General features: G+C 60.8%; 1 protein-coding gene across 1 annotated transcript in view; it reads left to right on the top strand.

The window, feature by feature from the left end:
* ITPKB (inositol-trisphosphate 3-kinase B) overlaps positions 1-15,894 on the top strand; it is a 93,933-nt gene extending 78,039 nt beyond the window's left edge. The window contains exons 3-8 of the mRNA XM_037138812.2: positions 2,519-2,618; positions 3,782-3,995; positions 8,167-8,371; positions 10,274-10,375; positions 11,984-12,055; positions 12,708-15,894. Of these exons, the coding sequence (XP_036994707.2) occupies positions 2,519-2,618; positions 3,782-3,995; positions 8,167-8,371; positions 10,274-10,375; positions 11,984-12,055; positions 12,708-12,923 (909 nt within the window). The 3' untranslated portion in view covers positions 12,924-15,894. The remainder of the gene's footprint in view (positions 1-2,518; positions 2,619-3,781; positions 3,996-8,166; positions 8,372-10,273; positions 10,376-11,983; positions 12,056-12,707) is intronic.
* Positions 15,895-16,127: the final 233 nt, after the last annotated feature.

Below are 16,127 nucleotides of genomic sequence, written 5' to 3'. Positions count from 1 at the left end.
CCCATGGTCTGCTGATGGCTTTGCCTCCTGCTACCAGGGGAACCTGTGTTATTCCCATTGTGCAGTTGAGATCATGGCTCCTCCCACAGGTGAGTCAGGAACTGTTTGGGGTTCGTCAGGGGGAGCAGGTGGGGCCAGGACCCCAGGCCCAGGTGGGCCCACTGCCCACCCCTCAGCCTCTGTTCCCATAGCCCCCTCCCTGCCATGAGCCGGGAACATCTTCTTTCTTCTCCCAAGTCTCCCTAAACTACCTCTGCTGACTGTGGCCCCTGGGCCTCCCTTCCCCGCAGGCTTGGCTTCTCCCTGCCCCTGGGACCCGTCTTCTCTGGTCTTCTGTTGCCATCATGTCTGTGACACATGGCAGCAGGGGGACAGGGGCCCTCTCTAATCTTCCCCTGAATGGCCTTCTCTGTTGGGATGTGGGAGGTCATTGTCCAGAGTCCTGGAGTGTCTGTCAATCAGTCCAAGGAGGCTGGTGGACCGGGGTCCACCCCTCACTAAACAGGTGAGGAAACAGGCTCGAACAAAGGCCGTGTGGGTTTAGCTGTTCCCTGATGGGGCGTCACAGGATGAGGTTGGCCCTGGATGGAAAGTGCTCTGCCCTGCCCCCACCCCACCCCTGGACCTGTGGGACCCTCATTCCCCTGGGCTCGGTTGCCAGAGGAGACCAGGCAGGTGGTGGCCGACTGCACACTTTTCCTCTGGATCCACCTTAATGTCTCCCCTTGCGTTTAGCCAGCCCTGCTTGGCGCATCCCACGGAATTAGGTTTTTCCATTGTTGCTTCAGCATTGTCTGCCCGGATTGTTTGTGCAGCCTTTTGGGCGCTGAGATAAGAAATACCTCGCCTTCCTTAGCCTTCTTTGGTGATCTCCATCAGCAGGATCTAGGAAAAACACCCTTGTCAGTAAAGGCCCAGCCCTCCGTCACATGGCCCGGGAGCACAGGCCTTACTTAAGCCAGATCACGTGTGGCAGATGGTCGGCACAGGGCTTCTGGGATGGGGATAGAAATGACCAGGTTCAGGAGGGAAGAATTCTTCTCCTTAAACAGCTTTTAACTTAAAAACTTGGTGGTAGAAGCGGCCAATCTCAACAAAGAGAGAAGAAGCAAAGGAAGCTGAGTTAACCTTGATCTCAGCTTGGGCTCCAGCAGCCTCCACAGCCGGAGCCTGTCCAGCCCCCTCTGGGCAGCTGCTGACCGCTGTGGGGTAGGGAGTGAGGAGACGCACCTTTGGGTCTCCTGTTGGGACAGGACCCTCCTCACCCCCTTCTGCAGAAGCCCCCTTCGTGCCAGCCTAGAGCCTCGTGGCCTGGACTCTGGGCTTGCTGGTCAAGGATCTGCTTTCTCAAAAATTCCAGGTCTTTCTCAGTTCAGTTCTCATTGCCCCCAATCAGGGGCTCATGTGTTTGGGGCCACCTAATCTTTTGGGGGGGGGGCTATGGGGAGCTTAATCTTCATCTCTACAGCCTGTTTTTATTAAAGTTAACTTTGAGATGTTTTTTCTAGAGACATGTTTATTGCTGGGGGAGAGAGGGGTTTAAAATTTTTTTTTTCTTTCACTGAAGAAGGAAAGGGAAGGAGAAAGAAAGGGAGAGAATCATTGATATGAGAAACATCGATCGCTTGCCTCTTGCACGCTTCCCAACTGGGGACCAAACCCACAGCCAAGGCATGTGCCCTGACTGGGAATCGAACCTGTGACCTTTAGGTTTGCAGGACAATGCCCAACCAACTGAGCCTCACCAGCCAACCAGGGCAAAAAGGGGATTTTATAAAAGTAAGCATATAAGCGAGGGTTTCCATGCATTTTATTGCTTACTTCTCTGAGGCTTGGCTTCTACAAATGACCATAACTGCCTTGCCTGCCTCTTGGGAAAAGAAGGTGCCCAATGTTAGTTCTCCTTTCTGGCCAGGCAGCGTCTCCCCCCCACACACATCCTCAGAAGCAGAAGCACAGTCAGAGGGAGAGGCCTGCAGGCCTGCTCACCCGTGGGCGCATGGGGTGGGGTGGGGTGCTGTCCCCGGGGAACTCCCTTTAAAATTGCTCTTCAAACCACTCCCGGGCACGTGGTGCCTCTGCTGACGCGTTATGGCCCGGCGCTGTGGTCCTGGTCTTCCTCCGGGGGGGGGGGGCGTGGCTGTTGGAATGTGGGAGGTCATTTTCCGAGTCCTAGAGTGTCTGTCCATCCAAGGAGCCTGGTGGAGAAACTGAGGCCCCGAGAAGGGGGGTAGAGGAAGGCAGTGTGTGGTTAGTTGGTCCCTGACGTGGTGGCATGGGATGGGTTCACTGGGATTGAGAGTACTTTCCCCCTGCCCCCCAAAACCTGTAAGACCCTCATCCCCGAAGGTCCCCTTGCTTCTGGGCTTTGTGCTCAGCCTTTGCAAAGGCCCCTCCGACAGAGGCGAGGCCCCTCTCACCCTGTGTCCACAGGCAGCGTATTGCCTGGCTTTGAATTCCTCCTGACCAGAAAGCGGTTCTCTTTCTAATGTAGAGCTTTTCGTTTGCTTGTTTCTAGAGCAAATCATGGAGGAAAATAAAAAACATGGTGCACTGGTCTCCCTTCGTCATGTCCTTCAAGAAGAAGTACCCCTGGATCCAGCTGGCAGGACACGCAGGTAGTGCGGCTCTCTGGGTTTGCCGTGGGGACATTCGGCTCCCTGGGGAGTTGCCCGGCACATTGGCGGGGGCAGTGGGGCCGGGGAGGGGACCTGGCCCCGGCCCTGGCCGCTCCCTGTGGTGAAACTGTCCAGAACAAGTTCTTTCTGAGAATCGACAGTGGCAATTGCGGCCAGGCTTTCGCGGTGCGGCCGTAATGCCTTGAAAACACACACAGACCATCCCTTCCCCAGAACACGCAACACCCCCCTCCAGTCACTGTTTTTTTCAGCCTCTTCCTCTGTCTCTTCCAGTTCACCTCAATAAAACGCATGAAGTCGTAGATCTTAGAGCTCACCTGCCATTTGTTGTCTTGGATAGAGGCAACACCAGCTCTTTCATTGAACATCTATTGAGTACCCCCATCGCTGGGGGTCACAACATTCACGAAAATGGAGTCTGTGCCCCAAGACAGGGTGGAGTGCTGGGGACAGGGGGCCAAAGCCTCAGAGCTGTCCAGTCCCAAGGCACACGCCTGGGGGCCCTTTGGTGTGCGCTGTCCTCCAAGGGCATTCCAGTGGCTGCCCATGGACTTGGCCTTCATTACTTCAGGCCAGCACAGGGTCCAGCATTTCTTTTATGTCCCCATCCACCTTGGCCCATCCCAAGGTACGTGGACGCACCGCTTCCAAAGTACTGACCTGAGGTCGTGGCTCAGACGGAGCGTGGCCAGGTGGGTCAAGCCCTGGACCCCACCTCTCAGCCAGTCTCCCTGACCCCGCATGGAGCCAGGTCCCGCTGGGGTTTCTCCTGAGGCCAGAGACTCCTTTTTTGCCCAAGAAACAGGGGTGAGGATGCAGGCGGGAGTGGCAGTGGTAACACACAGAGGAGTGAGTGAGCCAGCCTTGGCGCAGAGGCTCACAGCCCTGCTGCCCCTCCAGGGCGCTGGTGCCCCTCCATCTCCAAGGAAGCTGGGGAACCTCAGAGTTGCAGTCAGTGTGTGGGGGGCTAGGACTTGCACCCACCCTTTTAAAGTACGTGGTCCACAGCAGAGACCTGGGCCCGCCTTCAGCCCTGTGCTTAGCAAGCCCCGAACCATCTCCGAGGGAGACAGGCACTGTCACCAAGGGGGCCACCCTGAGCGGAGCCATCACCCAGGGCCTCCTGTCCTCTTGCTCTGCAGGGAGCTTCAAGGCGGCTGCCAATGGCCGGATCCTGAAGAAGCACTGTGAGTCGGAGCAGCGCTGCCTGGATCGGCTGATGGCCGACGTGCTCAAGCCCTACGTGCCGGCCTACCACGGGGACGTGGTGAAGGACGGCGAGCGCTACAACCAGATGGACGACCTGCTGGCCGACTTTGACTCGCCCTGCGTGATGGACTGCAAGATGGGCGTCAGGTGAGCCGAGCTCCTCCTCCTCAGAGCAGTCGCCGGGCATCCTGGGCCTCCCCTGGGGCCTCGTGTGTGCAGGGGCAGGCCGGGCATCTGGTGGGACTACCAGACCCCCAGCGCCAGCCCAACCATCCCACATTTCGTGCAGAGGGGACAGGGACCCTGGCTTTGCCCCTGATGGCCTCCTCCCTTCTCTGTTGAGCTGGGGTGGGGCAGGAGCCAGTAGCTGGTGGGGCCTGGCTTGGTGCTGCATGTCCCCAGGGGAAAAAGCAGAGGGAACAGCCCATCCTGTCGGCCAGAGGGGTGGGAGGTGTTTGCTGGGGGTAGCAAGAAGGTAGCTTCCTGTGACGGGAGCTCTGAGGGGACGCTGGAGCAGGGGCTCTGCCCATTCCCCCCACACCCTGCCCTGTGCCAGGAGTGGGGAGAGAGCTGGTCAGTAGGACCTGTCGGTTTGCCCGCAAAGACTTGGCCTGCGTGAGGGCGCAGTGGAGGAGGGAGCCCGGCCCATACGAGGCCCTGACCACATGCACCAGCCGGCCCCCACCGAAGACTGGGGCTCGGGTGACCCAGCTCGGAGCAGGGTGCTCCAGAGCCTGGGGCAAAGTGCAATGGGTGCTTGGGCTTGTGTGTGGATTGGGAGCCCCGCCCCCACCCCAGACTCAGGTTCACCCTCATGTCTGCCGGGAGAGTAAGCAGGACAGGCCCCGAGGGGGTGGGGAGGAGGGGCAGGAGACTGGGGAGGAGGAGACGGGGTGCGTGGTGGTAAGAGGTGGAGGCCCTGAGACCCCACCATAGGAGGGCCAGACAGACACGGGGCTCCCAGCCCCTCTCACAGCAGAACAGGCTTCTAGAAGCAGAGCCTGGAGCAAGGAGCTTGTTTGCTTTCGATGGTTTAGGCAGTTTAATTTCTAATGAAAGGAGATTGGGAAAGATGACAGGGAACTCGAGACAGAGCAGGACAGAGGAAGAGTCACACGTCTCACACACACACACAGACACACACAGAGAAAAGCCAGGAGGCCAAGCCCACCAGTTTCGCTTCTCTTCGTACCCCTCCTGGCAGCTGCGTCCTAGACTCTGACCCTGCAGGCTGACTTCTGGTCCCTTGGCATCACCCCAGGGCAGGGATGGGGACAGGGAGTACAGGTCTCACTACTCGCCCTTACACCGTCCCTGCCTCCCTCCAGAGCCCTCACCAGCCCCAGCGCACAGGGAGGAGACAGAACGTCCCTCCAGCCACCCCTTGGCCACTGCTCTTCCCCAGAGTCTTATTTCTGCCCCAGGAAGCACCCTCACCCCCTCAGTGTACCATGATGTGCCCCCAAGGGGAAACATATAAATAGTCTGGTTGGTGTTCACTCAGAACGTGGCCAAAATAAGTACACCCTGTGGGAAGAACACATAGCCGGTCAGTCCCGAAGGGCTGCCCAGGGCACCAGTCTGTCCCTGGGAGGCCCTGGGGTATGGGAGTCTGCCTCTGCCCAGGGCTGCCCTGTCCCCCTGCCTCTTGCCGCTTTCACCCCACTGCACCCAAGGGCTCTCAGGAGGGACCCTGAGCAAGTCTGGTTCCGGTTTGACCCCGTCCTGGGCAGGGGTGGGGGGCAGAGGCAGTGGGGTGTGAGAGGGGCTCTTGTGGAGAGAAGGGGTGGGTCTCTCCAGGACCGGCCCTCACCCACTTTACCCTCCCTGCCTCATGGTGGGTCCCTCTGTGCTCCGGGCAAGTGCTGGGTGCTCCTCGGGGCCTCCCTGTGGCTGACCTTTCACACCTGAGGTCAGGGCCCCACGTCCTGAAGCAGCGCAGCCCTCGTTTGCCTCAGGGCCCCACCTGCAGGTCCAGTCTGGGCTTCACCCTGAACTTGCCGAGGGGGCTCCGTGGGCCCTGCATCCAAGCTGGGGCTGTGACGTTTTCACCTGCATCCATCCAGATGCCTTGGACTCACAGCCTCCCCTGAGGCCAGCAGTCCATAGTTGTCCCCCTCACCCCACCCCACCGAGCGTGGCCTGTGCTTGGCAGAGGAGGGAGGCGGAGCCCACAAGCTGAGTCCCAGGCCTGCGGGCCTGAGACTTGCCACAGGGTAGGGGTGGAAGGGCCGACAGGGCAACCCAGCCTCCAGCACAGTGGGAATCTGTAGGGTCCCAAACTAGAGGCGTCTCAGGACCCTGGTCCCACACAGACAGATGCTCACACTGTCTGGAGAGCCTTCTTAGCTGCAACCCTGTAAATCTGGGTGTGTCACCTGCTGCTGAAAGCCAGCAATGTCTTCCAGACCCAGACCAGGGCCTGGGGGCAGAGGCCGGTGCTGTCTCCAGGACCCCCGCCCTGTTGGAAGCTGCAGATGGCTGTGGAGTGTCACCAGTGGGCTCTCCGCCCCCCACCCCAAAGCCTCATACACACACCTTATGAGGTGGACGTTTGACCTTCCCCAGGAGGCAGAGGGGCAGACGGCAGGGCGGCATGGGTCGGTCCCCACTGTCCTGCTGAGGAACTCCTGCAGGCACCCCTGCCCAGCCCCTCTCCCTCCCCAGGGGGGGGCAGCTCCGCCCAGATCGAGCTGCCTGGGCCCTTCCTGGAAAAAGCCCTGTGCGACCAGGGGTTTGACAGGGAGGCCTGCTTCCTGTTTAAGGAGCCACTGAGAGCTCTTTGCAGAAGTGCAGCCGCCCACCGCCCGGCAGCCCTGTGGTGCATGGGGGGCCTGGGCGCCTGCGGCTCACCCGGCCACACTGTGCCACAAAGACCCGCACACTGGGCTCCGTGCAGGCACCTCCCGCCTCGCCGTCTCCGCCCTGAAGCTCACCCTCGCAGATTTGGCTGTGCCCGCACAGTGGCGTGAGCGCACGTGTGGGCGTGGGCACAGGCGTGTGCCAGTGCACCGCCAAGGATGCACAGTGTTCCTTACGCTCTTTGTCTCCTCTGGAAGGTTCTAAACGACCAGGCCCAAGTTCACATGCAAGGATTTGGGTTTTTTCTTCTATTAGTTGATAACAAGTGGTTTCTGAAAACGTTATCTTTTAAAGAGATCGTGAATTTGATAGTCAGTCTGTTCTGGGTCCCCAACCAGCAGCTTGGAGGTGTGGGGGCGTGTGGAGCAAGGCCCTGGGGACGGGCAGTGGAGAGTGGGGACCCGGCCCATTGTCACAGCAGGCCGCCTGTGGGCAGCTCCCGCCCACGCAGGGCCTGGCGAACAAAACTTCCCTCTACTGCAAATCATGCTGCACATTTCTGTCTCGTGAAGGGTCACAGGCAGCAGCTAAGCCCACTGGGTGGCGGGGGGGAGGGGAGTTTACAATGGAGCAGGGAAGGGGCTGCATGGTAAAGAGACCTTAGGCTTGGTCAGGCCTTCCTGGCTGGCTTGCGATGCAGCTGACGATGGGGGCGGGGGGATTCCACCGGGGCCAGCGATTCAGCCTCGGCTGCCTAAATCCTGTACTGCTCCTGCTCCTGTTACCCCACCAGTGTCCAGGGGACCCCTGCCAGGTCAGCCGGCAGGCCCAGCCTGCTCGTTATACACGTAGGACCGTGAGTCATGCAGTTGGACACATTTTCTTTAGCTTTTCGGGCTCAGGTGTGAGGAGGCACGGGCTGGGCTGAAGCCCCGTGTCCACAGGCAGGAGGAGCCGGGGGCGGAGCCCCAGGCTCCCCTCCCTGCCGTGGGCCCCCCCTGCTCCAAACCGTGGCCCGTGGAGAGGCCTCCTTCTGGCCTGACCTTTGTACTCAGAATCTGCCCTGTCTGCAGAGAGCTGCAGACCTTTGAGCCCCGCAGGCTGCCTGAGAACTGGAGAGGTGGGTGGCGGGGGGCACAGAATGAGCCCTCCGACCTGCTCAGGTGCTGGCTGCAGAAGCTCTCACTTTGTGGAAGGGGCCCAGGCAGCTGAGGAGGGACGGCTGGGGCCCTGCTGCACCCTGCCCGTGGCCCCCAGGTGCTGGGCCAGGGGGCTGGAGTCAGCTGAATGGGCCGGCTCACCCAGGGTGGGCGCGCACTCAGCTCGGGCTGCAGCCTGCTCCTGACCTTGCTGGGTGGGAGCAGCTTCATTCCAAGACCACTGGGAAGGCCTGGCCAAGCCTCAGGGTCTCTTTCTGCTGTCGGAGCCCCACCGGCCGGCGGGGAGGGAAGGGAGCAGGTTAGTTTGGCCGGCTGGTCTGGCCCACAGCCCTCACATGGCTGCCCCTCCCACGCAGGACCTACCTGGAAGAGGAGCTCACCAAGGCCCGGAAGAAGCCCAGCCTCCGGAAGGACATGTACCTGAAGATGATCGAGGTGGACCCTGAGGCCCCGACCGAGGAGGAGAAGGCCCAGCGGGCTGTGACCAAGCCTCGGTACATGCAGTGGAGGGAGACCATCAGCTCCACTGCCACGCTCGGGTTCAGGATTGAAGGCATCAAGGTGAGGCCAGCCCGCTGCCGCCTGAGGCCACCCGGGCCGCCCGGCTCCTGGGTAGAGAAGGGAATGGGGACTTGGGCTCCACCAGCACAGCACCCACCTCAGGAGGCTCAGGACCCTGCAGAGGCTGTGAGCTCCTTCTCTGCGGAGGCCCAGGGTGAGAGCAGCCAGTCCTGGGGACAGACATTTGGAGAAGTTGTCCTATGTTCCTCAGTCTGGGGACGGGCGGGATGGCCGCGTCGGGGGCTGGGCCCTAAGAGCAGGCCTGCCTTCCACGTCTCCCAGCAGCAGCCCCCTGCCGAGGACCCCACCCTTACAGCCCAGACCACACCGAGTACTGAGGGAACCCTCCCCGGAGCCAGGTTATAGGGTGCCCGCGGCCCAGAAACCAGGACGACAGGTGGGGCGACGCAGACCAGAGAGGGGGCACGCTGGCTGCGTTTGACAACCAGACCACAACCCTGGCTCTGCCCAGGCAGGCAGGGCCAAGCACCGCTCCTGTCCCCAGACGGCTCTGGTGGGGCTGCACTGAAGCCTCCGCCAACTTCAAGGCCACCTTGTTCGCTCTTCTTCCCTCTGGGGCCTCACGATGCTTTTCTTGTCTCCACCTGCCTTGCTGTGAGGTTTGAAGAGCCAGCTCAGATGTGTGCTCACCCCAAGGGGCAGGGCAGTGAGGCCCCAGGCCCCTCGGGGTCTCGGGCAGCCATCCCTCCAGAGCCCGCGGCGGTGGTCCCTCCAGCATTCTTCAGTTTCTGTGGTCTGTTCATTCATTCTTGGCCTTCGTGGTCCAGCCATAGAGTGAGGTCTGGGCAGCTCGAGCAGCTGAAGCCAGGGCAGGCTCTGCAGCCTCGTTCAGATGGCATTTTGGTGTGACGTTCTGCCGTCGGCGGTGGCGCCTCACCGCCTGGGAAAGGATTCGCCCTCCCCCGGGACAGCTGCTCTTCGAGCTCTGGGCTAAGAAAGCCATTTGCCCGCCCCCCAACCCCCCAACCTGTCTTCCCAAACCAGCTTTTCTGTTTCACACTCAGCCCTCAGACTGGGTGCCAGCTACACACTCCTCCTGCTCCTCTTCTTGCTCATTTTCCTTTATCCACCTTTCCCTGCACTTCTCCCTTGCAGGCTGGGTGGTCTGGTCTCTGTCCCCAGGCCGGCAGGCCGCAGGGACAGCCCGCAGCCTGTGTCCTTGGGCTGCAGGCCACCTCTCCCCTCCCCGGGTCCAGGGAACACCCTGCAGAGCCCCTGTGGGAGAGGCCACCCGTGTCCACCCCAGGGCCGGGCCCCACCTGTCCACTCAGAGGCAGCCGTGGGCTTTCCCCGACCCGCACCGCACTAGTGATGCTCAGGCCCAAGTGCAGGGCTCCCACACCCCTCCCCCTCCCCCTTCGTCCCAAAGAACTGGTTTCCTCTTAGAGGAGAGTGAGCACCCCGGGCCGCCCGGAGCAGCATGGAACAGAGAGATGTGGCCCGAGGGGACAAAGCTGCCTCACACGCCAGACAGACCCGGCAGCAGAGGCAGACAGACAGTGTTATTTCATGGCTTTCAGGGATCCTCATGAAAGGCCTTAAATTACAAGGGGACTTAAGCTGAACTTGGGGTCAGGAGTGCAGCAATCTGGTGAACGAGGGTGCTGTGGGTGGCAGGGACCTCCAGGCTCTCGGTTCCGGGGCCAGGCCTCTCCTCCAGCCCCACTGCACACACACTGGAGGGTGCTGGCCCCAGGGCCCAGGACAGGCTGCCCTCTGCCGTGCCGCCCGATTAGCTGCCCTGGGCCTGGGGGTACAGGCGCGGAGCACCAGGTCAGGCCCAGGCTCTGGGTGGCTGTCTCAGACCCCTAGGTTGGGGAGTGGAGGGCCTGCCCCCCCCCCAAGCCCCTCTGCTGACCCCTCCTGGGTTCACCTCCTTAGAAAGAAGATGGCTCTGTGAACCGGGACTTTAAGAAGACCAAAACTCGGGAGCAGGTCATCGAGGCCTTCAGAGAGTTCACTAAAGGGAACCGGAACATCCTGGTAAGCCAGGGCCCTGCCAGGGAGCCAGCCGCGGGGTCTCGGGCAGCAGCACGGTGCCCACTGGGCAGAGCCAGGCCACAGCGGTGTGCCACGCTGCCCACACGGCACCCGGCCCCACACTTCCTCATGGAAGGTGCAGAGGAAGGCGATGTGGCTGCCGGCCTGTCCTGCGGCAAACGGGGAAGCGCGGAGGACGCTCCCTCACTCTTTCCCTCGCCGCCAGCCTCGCGGCTCCCCAGAGCGGTCTCGGGCTTACGAGCAATCCTTTCCATTGCCAGGTTTCCTTAACGCCCCCGCCTGCCCAGCGATGTGCTGTGTGCTCATCTCAGCCTCGCAGCAGCCTCCGGAGGGAGTGGACACCCTCGTCCCTGTTCCACAGAGGAGGCAGCTGCGAGGTCGGGGACGCACAGCCAGGACAGGGCGGAGCCGGGATTCACCCAGATGGGCGGGGGGGGGGCTACTGGTCCCTGCACCCCGATCCTCCCAGGCCACGAGGCTGAGTGAAGGGAGTGTGCCTGGTGGGGAGAGACATAGCAGCCTCCCGGGGAAGAACCTGCCAGCTGTCTCTGAGCCTGGAGGTGGGGGTGGCAGGAGTTCATGACAAAGTGACTCCCTTCACCGCCGCCACAGCAGACAGGCTGGACGGACACTCTGTCCCCTGGGATCAAGACCCTGGTCCTCCCAGTGGATGTGGGGCACACCATGCCTCTGCACCCCACGGGCAGGGCGCCTGGGCCCACCACGCACATGGGCCCCTTCCTGAGAGAGACACCTTCTCCTGAACCAGCTTCCAGGGCTGCAGACCGGGGAGGGGGGGGGATCGGATGCCTTTTCTCCAAGGACACCCGGTGCCGGCTGGAACTGGGGTTCTCCCTCCCTTCCTTTTCCCCTGGGGAGCCTTCCTTTGGCCCCTGGCAAGCATCAGTCATGGGGCATCGCCCTGGCTCGTACACAGCCCGAGCCTGGGGGTGCTGGGTCACCAGCTGCTCAGCAAAGCCTGCTCAGAATGCACCCTATGAGAGAGGTTTATTCTACGTGCTGGACTCCCGGCTGTCCCTGCTACAGATGGGCACTGAGGGACAGTGTGTGCCTATGTGCTCCAGGCATCCCCAACTGTCCCCGGGGGAGGTGGGCATCTCCAGGGCCAGCACAGTCAACCAGATTTGGAGGGCTCTGTGGAGAGACCCCTGGCAGAGATATCTGTGGCTCCCTCACTTTGAACTTTCAAAAGTCAGGGCACTGAAGTTTATATTCAGGAAGATACCATGGCAACAGGGCTCCTAGGATGCTGCATTCCAGAATAAACTTAACCCTTGTGGGAGGAGCTCCTGGAGGCTGCACGGGTGCTTGGGAACTGGCCCCCCACCCCACCCCTCCTGCTCACAGAGCAGCGGGTACTGGGCAGGGCACGGGACCAGGAGCCTGGCCACCCTGCCTCCTTGGGGCCTCAGTCGCTTCGCTTCTAGATGAGGAAGCTGGAGTGCATTGTCAGGGTGTAGCCCCTTCCCCCTGACGCTCAGGGGCTTTAACAGCCACAAATGGCCCTAAAACCCCACCACCACCCCCAGTCCCAAATGTTTAAAAATCTGGTCATCCTTTCATTCCCAGATCGCCTACCGGGACCGGCTGAAGGACATTCGGGCCACCCTGGAAGTTTCTCCCTTCTTCAAGAGCCACGAGGTGGGTGTTGGAGCTGTTGCTTTCCCCAAGCAGAAGGCTGCACCCAGGGTGGCTGGCCCAGTCCCCGGAGCTGGGATGAACCTCCCTCACCAACAGATCTGCCTGCTCCAAAAGCCCAGGGGCGTTTTCAGAATGACCGCAGCCAGAGGCAGGCCCTCTGGGATCAGGCCCCTGGCCTCGTGCAGGGCCCAGGTCCTAACCCATCTGTGCCAGGAGCCCCGAGATGACCGCTTGGGACTGTCCTGCCTGAGACCTGGGGTCACACCTTCTGTGTTCTCCCTCCCAAGGTGGGAGGCGTAGCTGTGGTCTGAAGTAGTGGAAAGTGTGCAGGCTGGAGCTCGTAGTGGGCAGGGAGTGCTCAGCAGTCTGCCCTCCGGGACCTCCTCCCTGCCCCTGCCCCCACAGAAGGGCAGCCGCTGTTCAGGAACCTGACGTCCTCTGTCCCCCACCCCATGGCCGCCGTCCCTGGGCTTTGCCGTCCAGGTGAGAACAGGAGGGCAGGTCAGCAGGCTCTGGGCTTCCCCAGAGTGACCTCTCCCCGGTCAGGCCTCAGGTCAGGCCTCAGGGTTTTCCAGGTCCCCCCAAGAGCCAGGTTGCTGTGGGGCAAGGGCCCGGTAGGCTGACCCCTCCTCACCACCCCGCTCCCCTGCAGGTCATTGGCAGCTCGCTCCTGTTCATCCACGACAAGAAGGAACAGGCCAAGGTGTGGATGATCGACTTTGGGAAAACCACGCCCCTGCCCGAGGGCCAGACCCTGCGGCACGACGTCCCCTGGCAGGAAGGCAACCGGGAGGACGGCTACCTCTCGGGCCTGAACAACCTCGTGGACATCCTGTCCGAAATGTGCCAGGGCCCGGGCTCCCCCTAGTGCCCACCTGTGCCCACCCCACCCTGTCCCCGGCCTCTCCCTCCCTCTTGTCTGCCCTTCTCCTTCTCAATTCTTCTCTCACATCTACCTGGGTGCAAGCCCCAGAACTGACCCTCCCAAACTGCACTACAAGACACTTTGTAGAAGAGGAGAGGAGACTTCTAGTTACTTCCTGTCTGAGGGGCTTCAGCACCGTGGCTTCCGCTCCTCTCTGTACGTAGGGTCTCCTAGCAGAGCAGGGCCCGAGCAGGCTCTAGTGCCTGCAGGGCAGGTCGGTTGGGTTTAGGTCCAGGTGGAGGCAATGTGGCCCCGCAGTCCAGTCCCCAGCCTCTGGGTGGGCTCCCCGTGGGGGCCTGCTGCCCTCTGCTGGCCAGTGCTGTCAGTGCCCAGCACTGCCCATTTCTGCCCCCTCCTCCCAGCCTGGCGAGGGGGTGCTGTGTAAGAGCCCACGTGCCAGCAGGTGCCTGGTGCCAGGCTTTCTCGTGGTTGGGGTACCACATGTCGGCCACAAGCAGAACACCCCCTGATTAGCAAGCAGCCCAGGTGGTCCAGAGATGCATGCTGGCCTTCATGGACCCTTTAGGGGCTGGTGTTGGAAACTTCCAGCTTTGGCCCAGACCCGGGAGGGAGCCAGGAGGAGGTCAGAGCTGACCAGGCTGTGCTCTCTGACATTGGCCTCCCTCCTGGGTGCGGCAGGAGCCGTGGCCTTTCACCTTGACCATCACCCACAGATTGGGAGGGCCTCTGCAAACCTGAGCTGCCAGGGCTGCAGCCACCACCTGAGCCACTGTGCCTCCCACGCCCCACCTGGACCTTGCTGTGACAGGGGCTGGGGAAGGCGGGGGTGGGGCGTGGGGCACAGGCAGCCCCCAGTGTGAGAGAGACAGAACCTACATGGGGCACCCCCCTCACACACCCCCACCTCTCCCACCTCCCTGGTAACACAAAGCTGCCCTGCCTGTGCCTGAGGCCCAGGGTCCCCCGCAGGTACAGGCAGGGCTTCAGGCCAGCGGCTGGGCAGGGAGGAAGCAGGAGGAGACTGACTTCCTGGCCCCTGGGTTTTCCCCTGAGATGAGTCTTACGGCCTGAGGGGCTCAGGCCTGTGTTTCCCCATGTAGTGTGGACAGCTTCCAGGGTACATGGTGGGCACTGGGGGTCCCCAGGCCTCTCTTCCTGGAGCCTCTAGGTTGCTGGAAGATGCACGGGGGAGCAGTTATAAGCTTTATTCTCATTGTAAAGCAAGTAAGTCTGTGTTATTAAGAGTAATATCGAATTTGCATGACTTTTAAAGACAGGATTCCAGCTCTGGCCACTTGGAGTGGTGCCCCAGGGGCCCCACCTTTGTTGTCGGAGGAGATTTGGGGACCAGGCCAGCAGGCACTTGGGGCCAGTTGCTCCGTAGGGAGCTGCTGCAGGGACACTGTGAAGACAGTGGGTGCCCAGGTGTGTGTGCCCAGGGGGACCAATCCGGAGAGAGGGCTTCGTAGGCCACCTCCCTGTCACCCCAGGGTCTGGGGGAACTGTCAACTCACCCATGTGACACATGTGCTTCCCCTTTCACGTTGGGTGAGTGACGGTTGGTGGGGGCAGAGGGTGGTACAGGAGGATGTGTGAGCTCAGATTTTTAAAAGGAAATCACGTTTCAACTTCCTGGCTCTTGTTCAAAATAGTGGTGACCTGTGCAGGCTGACTTGCTAAAGGTCACAGCCCCGCCCCTTCGGAGCACAAGAGACCTTGTGACAGCATGTGACCCTGGCAGGCAGGAGCCAGGGGAGCCGTATGCACCCGTGGGCTACAGGGACCCCACCCCGGTAGTCCATGGGCAGCTCCCTGCAGGGAGGGGTGTCATTAATTTAAATGTCAAGGTCCTACAACTGTGGGCTGTCCAAAAGCTACCTTCCTCCTATCTATGAGAACAGTTCGCAGAAGCAAATTAATGCTATGAACAAAAATTACACGGGACCAGCTCCACCTACTTCCAGAGAACAAACAAACACTTTAAGCAGGCACCAGTTGTTTGCAAATGATGTGCTAATATGCAAATGATTTGTTTATTAAAGGAGACCCATGGGGCTTCCTACCGGCAATCCTTTGCTTTGGGGTTACATTTATATGTGAAAGTGGCATATTTTTAGGGTTATTCTGTTACTTAGGGTTTCGGGTTTTGTATTTACTGACCTTAGTCTCTTCCACACCTAGTCTCTCTACCCTTTCTCCCCTCTGACCTTTCACCCTCCTCGTGTGGATCCTGGAATGGAATTTTCTAAAACCCCAGCCGAAGCTGCCTGAAAGGCCCTCCCCACCCAGCCCCGTCGTACGGCAGGGCCTCCTGGGACCCCAGCCCTGCAGGTGCCACGCGGGCGGGCGTCTGTACTGCCCGGTCCTCGCGCTCCCCACCCTGCCCCCCGCCACCCCGTGCAATCCCGGTGTTCAGTACGGCTTCGCCTTTGAGGGAGCTTTCTCAACTGCTCGTCCCAGACTTGCCTTTCGTGTCTCGTAAGAGGTTTTTAAGTTATATTTATTTTGTTGGGTTTTTTTAATTGCACAAAACACTAAGACTGAGAGGCTGGATTCTGTTTCTCCTCTACAGCTCTGCCTTCTTTCCGAACTTCTGCCCCGTTGGGTGGAAACAGCCTGGAGGCCGCCTGGTGCCCCTCCCCGCCCCCCTGCCCCGCCCCCATCCCCAGGTGGGCTCTTTCCTCCCTTTGCTGTATTTAGCTTTGAGTTTCTCCGCATCCCTCCGGTCAACCCTTGTGTGTGTGCAGAACCCAGGCGCCCTCCTGGGAAGACAGAGTGTTCACCTGAGCCAGTGCCTTCTGTCCTGGGGGGGAGGACTCCCCGGAGGGTCCTCCCGCCTCCGCACTTCTCTCCCCGCAACACCTTGGAGAAAACTGAACTGTTACAAACCCTGCACAGTGCCTGTCAGACTGCAGACGCTCTGTACCTTCCCGAATAAAGGCCCTGGAGACCACGGTGCTGTCTGCAGTGTGGTCCTTCTCCCCGAGCCCTGGAGAAAGGCCTTGGGGGCGGGGGCTGGGCGGGGGCTCTTTGGAAGCTGGAGGACTGAGTCGGGGGGGATCGTGACTGCCTCCCCACCTTGGGGTATGGGGTCAGGTTGGGTAACGTTTTAATCTGAAGGGTTTAAAGCATTCTTCAAAGCTAGTCTTTTCCACAGAACCTTTACATAGCAGTTCAGGAACGTTG

The sequence above is a fragment of the Artibeus jamaicensis genome, unplaced genomic scaffold (assembly GCF_021234435.1).
Source record: "Artibeus jamaicensis isolate MK-2021 breed Jamaican fruit bat unplaced genomic scaffold, CSHL_Jam_final scaffold_754, whole genome shotgun sequence".
In the NCBI taxonomy this organism is placed as follows: domain Eukaryota; kingdom Metazoa; phylum Chordata; class Mammalia; order Chiroptera; family Phyllostomidae; genus Artibeus; species Artibeus jamaicensis.
The sequence above is the reverse complement of the archived record's forward strand: the minus strand, read 5'-3'. Positions and strand labels throughout refer to the sequence as shown.